The 8,194-nt window shown below is 35.6% G+C and overlaps 1 protein-coding gene across 1 annotated transcript; it reads right to left on the bottom strand.

Annotated features, from left to right (window-relative positions):
* Positions 1–2,594: 2,594 nt before the first annotated feature.
* On the bottom strand, positions 2,595–6,612 carry LOC137956019 (binding partner of ACD11 1-like). Its single transcript, XM_068803307.1, has 7 exons — positions 6,410–6,612; positions 4,979–5,062; positions 4,434–4,537; positions 4,280–4,355; positions 4,055–4,132; positions 3,342–3,549; positions 2,595–3,252 (listed from the first exon to the last, which is right to left on the bottom strand). The coding sequence occupies exons 1-7, from the start codon at positions 6,413–6,415 to the stop codon at positions 2,858–2,860; spliced, it is 951 nt and encodes a 316-aa protein (XP_068659408.1). The 5' UTR covers positions 6,416–6,612; the 3' UTR covers positions 2,595–2,857.
* Between the last annotated feature and the right edge of the window lie 1,582 nt (positions 6,613–8,194).

The following is an 8,194-nucleotide window of genomic DNA, read 5'->3' as shown; positions in this document are numbered from 1 at the left end:
GAGGGCCAGTATGACTCACCTTCTCTGTGCGAGGGGTCAAGCAAAGGCTGGGCTATGCGTGCTAAGGTGCCCCGCGGGGATGAAAATCGATTTTTTCTTTTTTGGTTTCACTTTTTCTTGGTAATGACAAAATGGTTGATCGCATTTTTTGGTGGTTTAGGCATAATTTTTAAATACACTCGCTCATTAAAAGATAAGCAAAATCAAAATCACCCTAATATACCAATAATTATATTTCCCTATTTTGTAATTTTTATATTTATTTTTATCCTTACTGCTTTTTAAAACTCCAATAAGGGAGGAAGACTTGCTTTTAAAATTAAATTATTAAATTATTTTATTTTAAATTTAATAATTCTTCCAATATCTTTCATAAAAAACTTTTATTTTTAAAAGGAATAATCAATAAAAATTAATCATGAAATCAAATATTTTAATATATATGAGACTATGAATCCGTATCTTGTTTTTCAGGTTTTTTCAAAGATATCCTAGGAACTTCTGAATAGACGAAACATTTTTCTTCTACTCTTTACCTCCCATATTCTCTATCATAGAGAGGAAATATTGGAAGTACCTCCCTTTTGTTTTTCATAAGAAATCATGTTGCAAGAGGGTTTTACAAGCGCATACAAAATGATTAAGAGTTACAACTAACAAAAGATTAATTTTGCATTCATCAAATTAGTCATATGACGAGAATCACCCATTAAAGGCTATGTCTTGGATTCTCAAACGTTGGTGTGCTTAGTGAGAAGTCTGAAAACTCTGGTACTCTAGAAATGTTGAGATTTCACGTTCAGCCCAGGCCTGTGATAAAGTAACGTTTGTCTTCCGCTCCTAACATGCAGGTTTTTTAGGATGTATTGGTTAGGTACTTCAATATTTGGTATTAGAGTTGGACATGTCACGCCTTGAATCCCGCCAAAGACAAAGTGGGCGCTCCGCAGGAGGGTAGAGGAGGCGGGCATGGAGGACGGGCCCGGAGCCTCGTATGAGTTGGCGTGTTGAGATTTCACACTCGGCCCGGTTATGTGGTTAAGTACGTTAGTATTCCGCTCCTAACAGGCCGGTCTTATGGGATGTATTGGTTAGATACTTCAACCAAAAAATACTATCTTCCAAAAACTGTATAGTAGTGAATAGAAATTAAAAACATGTTATTTCAACGACACAAACACTAAACACACGGCCAACAAGTAAAAGATTGTCAAACTTCAATATTTACACAAAACCGATCTATTTATCAGCTCCATCATCAAGAAAGCCACCACTTGATCTGATCATATCCTCCATGCTTTAATGTTTCAACTGTTGTTCGAGATTCTCGAATCAACTGGTGCGAATATGCTGAACTTGCTGAAAATGCTTCTGTGCTGCGACGACGCCTTCTTTACCGACGCTGGCGAACCTCTCCTGAGGTCCGGTGTCGGAGACATGGCAGCAAAGAAGAGAGATAATCTCCATGACACAGCTTAGGAGAGGGCAACAGTCGGATATGGCTCTAGCCAACTTTTCCCGTTGCATCTCCTTCTCGTGGTTTGGGATGAGCGCCTCAGCCATGAATCGACTAGGTACAGGCTGTAGTAGTAACCAAAATCTTGGCACTACTCCTGCGAGGAGAAGATTACGAAGATAAATAGGAGGAGAGAAACTTGTCGAAGAGGGTATTAAAGCGTGCCTGCGTGGTACGCAAGCAACCGCCACTCGCTTTTGACTCCAATGCTCATCTCTCTGTGCGGCGACTATTTGCCTTTTTTTTTTGGTTAAATTTTCCTTCATCTCGCTGTGAACAGGATGAAGAATCCTTGTACGGTGAACTTCATCTTCGGTCACTGTGGAGCCTTGACTAGGATGGGAAGTGAGGATCACCGGTCATCACCACTTTCCATTAAAGTATCAGCCAAAGTATAAAAGCGAGAGACGAGAGAATACTACGTGGGAGCATCTAAAACGGATGACCTATTCATATGGTTGAATGGGTCTCACCGTGGATCAATGAGAATGAGATTCTTACTTTTTTGTTTTTTTTTTTCTTTCAGTAGATTTTAATAAAAAGATTAGCCCCAATCACACAAGTAGATGGCTAACGGATTTAAATAAAAACCCCACCATAATCAGATCTGTTGTCATCCTTGATTATGAAAAGACCTCCTGGCATTTAAATGTGCTCTTCTATTCAAGTAATTAAGAAAAGAATGCGTTTTCTTGATAACATGTGATTGAATTAGTTACTATTATCTAGACCCGACTAATCACTTAGATAAAATGTGAATGAACTTCACATGGCAAGCTTTATTTCATTTAGGGTACGTTTGGAACCCAAAAAGAAAAAAAATAAAAAAATGATTAAATAATAATATTTTATTTGATTATTATCTTATTTTTATTAACTATTTTTTAGAATAATAATAATTAAAATCTCTTTTTTTTTTTAGGTTTCCAATTTGTTAGACCTAGTGAGAAGATGACCTTCCTTTTATAGTGGGGAAGAGAATATTCTATATATAATATAACTATATTTAAAAATAATCATTATCTTATCGAATAAGCTAGATGGTGCTGAATTACCAGACCTCGAGGAAGTTGGGCAGTTGATCTGACCGATAACACGATCTTGCTTGTTCATTTTACATTCGAAAATACTGGAAGAAAGCAACATCAGGAAAAAGACTAATAAAACAAAAAAAAAGGTTGGAAAACAAACACCATCCTATTCTGGACTCAAAACTCAGAAGCCATTTTACGTGGGCGATGTTTTAAATGTGGGTAAAATCAATCAATCAATAGATCAACCTATAATAAAGATTTCATAGAACTAAGTAACTCCAACCGAAGAAATTTAAAATCCAAGGACCTATATAATCCCAAGTCCACCCTCTTCCTTGGTATCTACCGGGACTGTTGGAGCCTGTTCTTGTGGTACCACCATCGGCGGCTCTTCATCAAGATGAATTTGAGCATAGTCATTGACCATACCTGTCCTCACAAGGTAAATGCTCTCCTTCTTCTCATCCTCCGCCTTTTCTACCTTCTCCTTAGTCAGAGCGGTGACATCTTCGGCTGCCTTTGCCACCATGTTAAAGGCGCTGGAAATCCATGATGTCCCCGTCGAGATATACCTATTGCTCATGAGGACAGACCCAGCAGAGCTGGCTTTCTGCTCTGCGGACACAAGGGCTGATTTTGTCTTCTCAAACACTTGATATCTCCCATCCACCTCCCTCACCTTCTCATTCATTATTGCCGTACCTGCAGAGAAGAATTTGGTCTTTCATTATGCATCGCTGTTTTTTTCTAGCTATTGCGTTACAGGAGTGGAGATGGTTTAGGCATTGTACCTGTGGATAGTTTGTCACTGAAGCCAACTTTTCGGTCTAGAGATGTTACGGTCGCAGAGGCATTTGACATAAGCTTGTGTCTCTCATCGAATGACTTGGCCATGTTAACAGCATCTTTCCCCAAGATGAAGCCCTTGGCGAGCATGGTGCTCACCATGTCTTCAGCCTTCTTGACCATCGGTGCGTCAGCAGCAGCAGGATACTTCCTCTTTTACAATAGAAAAAATGACCCAGAATTAAAATATGTTTAATATGCAGAAGATCATTGGTATATCTACCCCATCCAAATGTGGAGGCCAAATTATTTGCTTACGTCTTGATTCTAATTACATCTATGTTTTGCTTAACAAATGACACTTTCAAGAAACATAGTTCAGAAAAGTGACGGTCGACTTTTGGAAAGAGAGTACAGAGACCTTTTAAAGTCAAGAAGCAACAAACGAATAAGTGGAACTTATAAACAATGAAAGAGAAGTAATCCATGTTCTTCACATTGAATCAATTTATGCCAAAAACTATTTCACTCGCATCAAGTGCAAAAGTAAATGGCCAAAGTTATGGAAATCGATCTTTTAACAAGCTTTTTTCCTTTTTCATAAAAAAATGAAAAATGCCTACATACTCAGGTCTTCGTAATTCCGGCTATATTAAAAACTACAACTTGAAGAGTATACACCATAGAATGTTGGTTTGTAAAGTGTAGGTAAACGTACAGAGGCAAAGGCTGATGGAGGCAGTTCGTAATCCTCAAAAGGACTAATATTTACAGGACAATCAACTATTGTTGCTCCCTGCATACAGCGGTTGAAACAAAGTCCAATTTAAATAAGAAGTATTACTAAAAGAAGAGGGCCCTAGATAGTGACAACTAATCAAACATCAATAGAGGCTTGAGCATGGAATAAAATAAATCCCTAATTGCGAAACATGTAACACACCGAAAGAAGAATTGCTGTGTCTGCTCCCTGTGACTCCTTAAATGTAACATAAGCAAGCTGAGATTTTTCAGATTCCCTGTCAGATGTCCATGTAATTGCACACTTAGAATAGTCTTACACAAAACCTGACAAAAATTGTTGAGAGGGATCAGACCTTTGCATCTCAATGTATCTAATGTCACCAGAGAATGAGAAGAATTCGCGGATATCTTGCTCAATAGCAGATAGAGAAATATTGCTGACTTTCACGGTTCTTATCTGTTCAAGGATAGAGTACAATAGATACAATCAATAAACACTTGTATGCCAGAGGTATGTTCTAAATTCAGAATAAAAGACACTGGAGGATTAGGCTAAATTGATATTTATAGAAACATCAGAAAGTAACATCTAAAACTATTTCAGAACAAAGTTCTTCGTAAAATAAGCACATAATGCATTGATTGACATAGATGAAAAAACTGATGTAAATAACTAGTGAACACAATATTGAAGTTTTTTCAGGTCTTCAGTTTGCATAGAGTTCAATAATTTAAATTGCAAAAGAGAATTGGAAGCATGGAATGAAGTCAAGACACTAAAGTGCCGCTTATGAAACAATGCCAATTTGACCATTTTTTATTCTCTCCGTTCTTGAAAGAAAGTTGCTTAGTCTTGTTACCAAGCTAATGAAGTTTCAAGTAAGTTCTGGTGTCTCACATCTGAAACATTAATTGTCCAATTTGGAGAAACAGTCAACGAGGATTTTGTTTCCATTCTTTGGTCAACCTGGTCCGTTATGACCTGCACATAACATATTCAATCAGGTTTTTCTAACTTTGGAGAAAAAAAAAAGAAGGATAATTAACATCTGATCAAAAGGAATTCCATGACCAAGTGATCTACATGACAAAACACAGGAAATTTAGTAATGTCCAGATCAAATATGTGATATCAGAAGAAACATAAAAACTAAAAAGATGAGGAATAAACATGTCACTGAACACACAAAAGCTATCGTGCTCAAGCAAGTAAAAGCCTAACTGCTTTTAAATCTCTTACTAGAGGAATTTTAGACTGAAAATTTCATCCACAGCAATGTTTTAAGAGTGAAACAGAATGAGATAAGTCAATTTAAAGATTTCAAGAATCCATTATCCTACTTCCTAGTTGCAAATCATGAATAAAATAAAACAGAAATAATAAAACATTAAACTCATGAATAAAGTAATAAAACAGAAATCTTGTCAGTATTTCATGGCACTGGATGTCAATACTTAGATTCTGCAACAAGTGTCAGTATCAGTAAACAAGCTCAAAAGGCTTGCTCAAGATATCAAACAGAATATGCTTCCTCCTCTGGTCTTCGTGAATAGCTAGAAAGGATTCAACCAATAATTCTATAACATGATAGTTTCCGAAAATGGAGATGCAAATTTGACATGAGAAGATTACTGAAATTTGATGGGGCGACAGAGAGAGACCTCCAGTATATTTGCTTATTCCCCTCACACAAATGAAACTCACTATTTGCTGAATAACCTACGAGAGAAATATATATGGAACGGGAATGTGAACAGTGTCAAAGGCTCGATCAGACCATTTACGTCGGCGCCAAATTTGTCATGAGAAACAACCAGAGTAAATTAAGCAGAGTGCAGGGATCGTCCAGTGATGAAGGTTTTAAACCACCATACATCTAAAATAAAAAGTAAAACAGCCACAGAAAACGAAGTCGGAACGTCAAATACCAAAACAAAAACTAAGTTCCGCAATCCGGTCAATGAAGATCCACGCGACATACGAATAAAAAACTCAGAGCTCTAACAGAATTACTTGCCAAGGTATGATAGCCTTTACTATCCTCAAAATTGAATCAACGGCCAAAATGTGACTCTTTCTCTCTCTTCTTTAAGCTGCAAACTAATTTTACCTCCGGATCAGTTTCCTCTCATCCCAAACCAAACGTCCTAGTATAATGCAGTACATAAAAACAAATGCTAACAGTATCACATACAAACTGCGAGAGCAAATCAACCAACATCCAGCCTGAAGTAACTCCAAATGGAGATGTGTATCTCATAAAGTAAATAAATTGCAGAAGACCGCGAAAAACTGTCAGATCTTATGCATTGTCACCAATTAACTCACCGACATTTGAAGGAGGTCACTGGAACTTGCGGAAGGAATGGCGTTACTGGAAGAAACAGAGATTGGAGTTGCAGAAATCCGAGAGAAAGAGAAGAATGAATGACAGCCCTAGAAATTCCCTGCGAGAAGATTCTTCTTACAGAAATGAGGGAGGGGGGGCATTCGTACGCGACTTGTTGGGAGAGAGAATTTGGGTCTGGGTAACTACCAGCCACGTCGGCATCACTTCTCAGCGGGAACGTCGCCCTTTTAGCGTTTGTAATTCGTCAGGGGGAGTCTGTCCGCTTGTTTTCCCAGGGTAAAGTTGGAAATTTACTGGCTTTTTATAAAAATACCGTAATTCGAGAACTAAAGCTCGGACCCGAACATGATACCTTGTTAGTTTAGGTATAAAAGTCTATATAATCGAAATATAGAATCATATTATTCATTTACAGATTTATCGAAGTTAAAGACATAAAAATTTAATTATCAAAATTAGAACCCAGATCGATGGTCTAAATCATTGACATCAAACAATGTTCACGACCAAAGGAACCTCATCATTAGTTGATTAATGGTCAAAATCAAAACTCTCGATAATTAATAAAGAATTTAACAAATAATTTGTTAATTATCAAAATTAGAGTTAGGGATAAAAATGAGGATTGATTGGTCATGATAGCCATAACCGATTTCAAATGAAAAGATAAAGTCACATATCTGTTACATGAGCTAATGATTTGACAGATGAGTATATAGTGTTACATGAAAATCTCACCCAAATAAACAAAGTGACACATGAGATAAAAGGAACAAAATCCGGGACTTTGAAGGAGAAATGATATATTTGCCACTACTTTTATTACTATTATTAAAACTATTATATATAATATAGGATCAAATCTTCTCGTAAGCATTGAGTAGATGCTAGCTACAAAATTGAGACTAATCAAAGGGACCTTTCCATACACCCGTCAAAGCAAGTGAAACTTGAATCATGTTTTTGCATATAGTCGAGTCAAATAAACAAATTAGAACTTGTATCACTTGAAATCTTGTAATTTTTCTTGTTGTTATACTTATAGTCACGTTGCTTCACGAACTACATTCCATTTCGTGTTGATAACATGAAGCATTGGATAAATAAAAGGGATAATGATAAAAATATAATATTTTTAAGTAAAAAAAAAGTATATAAAAAATATAGCATATATATATATAGATACCAATGGACCTTGTTATTCTAATATATAACAAAAAATATAAAAAACAAATTACAAAATCCTTAAAAAACATTATTTAATCATGTTTAATCTCAAACATACATTTACTCGAATAATTTTTTTATCAGACCACTCTTATATATATTTGGTTGATTGGGTACATAATAACTCTTACCTATTTCTATTATATTTAATAAAGGTAAACATGAAATCTCGCCGGCGAAATAAGGGAAATATTTTTGTTTATATTTTTATTTTATTTAATAAATGGTAAAAAAATATTGGATAAAATAATTAAATTTGACTAAGTGTGATACCAATTGTTTGGACTTTAGCATTATTTACATAATGTTTTTTAAAAAAAACTTTTAGAGTTATCCAACCTTTTTCTCTTTAGAAAAGCTTTTTCACTTGTAAGAATAATAAAAATAATAAAAAGATGGGATTAATAAATAAATATACAATAAAATAATTAATTTTAAGTAATTTAATACAAATTTAATAGTTAAATTAATTTTGATGTGCATTGAAACTTAGATAGACTCGGAGCTTAGTTCGAATCGAAGGACGAAAATTTCCC

This window comes from Aristolochia californica, unplaced genomic scaffold, assembly GCF_029961685.1.
Source record: "Aristolochia californica isolate CCGP_79_NKW_82.1479 unplaced genomic scaffold, dmAriCali1.0.hap1 SCAF_2, whole genome shotgun sequence".
In the NCBI taxonomy this organism is placed as follows: domain Eukaryota; kingdom Viridiplantae; phylum Streptophyta; class Magnoliopsida; order Piperales; family Aristolochiaceae; genus Aristolochia; species Aristolochia californica.
This window is presented reverse-complemented; position numbering and strand designations above follow the sequence as displayed.

Bases quoted from the DNA above. Each gene is read 5' to 3' on its own strand.
- LOC137956019 (XM_068803307.1), bottom strand. The intron at 4,538-4,978 runs GTGAGACACCAG...ATCCTTGAACAG, and splicing joins GGACAATTAATGTTTCAGAT to ATAAGAACCGTGAAAGTCAG. The intron at 3,253-3,341 runs GTACAATGCCTA...TCTTCTCTGCAG, and splicing joins CAGTGACAAACTATCCACAG to GTACGGCAATAATGAATGAG.